Here is a 786-nt window from a genome sequence, read left to right as displayed (position 1 = left end):
GGACCTTGGGAAGAGCTGGGATGTGGGAGAGGCTTGGGAAGAGCCTCAGGAAGAGCCGGGATAAGGGAGAGCCTTGGGAAGAGCCGGGATGAGGGAGAGCCTTGGGAAGAGCCTCGGGAAGAGCCGGGATGTGGGAGAGGCTTAGGAATAGTTGGGAAGTGGGATATCCTCGGGAAGAGCCCCGGGAAGCTCCGTGTCCCGTTCCCTCACCGGCGGTGACGCTTCCCAGCATCTTCTTCCAGACGTTGAACTGCAGCGACCCCAAATACTTGGGAACATCCAGGAGCAATCCCGTGGGAACGGCCTCCGGCTCCTCCACCGTCCATGCCATCCTGGGGGGAGGAACCTTGGCATGGAGCTCACAGCATTCCCAAAAATCCCCAGGAATGGGACAAGGGGGGCTCAGCCATGCCAAAAACTCCTATGGGAGCTCAGACATCCCAAAAATCCCCAGGAAGGGACACAGGGAGAGTCTGCCATCCCAAAAACCCCCATGGAAGCTCAGCCATCCCAAAAACCCCCATGGAAGCTCAGTCATCCCAAAAACTGCCATGGATGCTCAGCCATCCCAAAAATCCCCAGGGAAGGACACAAGGGGGCTCAGCCATCCCAAAAATCCCCCATGGGAGCTCAGCCATCCCCAAAATCCCCAGGAGTGGACACAGGGGTTCAGCCATCCCAAAAATCCCTCATGGGAGTTCAGCCATCCCAAAAATCCCCAGGGAAGGGACACAGGGAAACTCAGCCATCCCAAAAATCCCCATGGAAGTTCAGCCATCCCAAAAA

The 786-nt window shown here is 57.4% G+C and overlaps 1 protein-coding gene across 1 annotated transcript in view; it reads right to left on the bottom strand.

Moving 5' to 3' along the window:
* Positions 1–210: 210 nt before the first annotated feature.
* The window catches only part of LOC113980860 (tripartite motif-containing protein 35-like), a gene marked incomplete at its 3' end in the record, with an annotated part of 5,644 nt that continues 5,068 nt past the window's right edge, over positions 211–786 (bottom strand). Inside the window, exon 6 of the mRNA XM_027708078.1 lies at positions 211–332. Within this exon, the coding sequence (XP_027563879.1) occupies positions 211–332 (122 nt within the window). The remainder of the gene's footprint in view (positions 333–786) is intronic.

This window comes from Neopelma chrysocephalum, unplaced genomic scaffold (genome assembly GCF_003984885.1).
Source record: "Neopelma chrysocephalum unplaced genomic scaffold, ASM398488v2 Primary Assembly neopelma1_95438, whole genome shotgun sequence".
Classification (NCBI taxonomy): Eukaryota; Metazoa; Chordata; class Aves; order Passeriformes; family Pipridae; genus Neopelma; species Neopelma chrysocephalum.
This window is presented reverse-complemented; position numbering and strand designations above follow the sequence as displayed.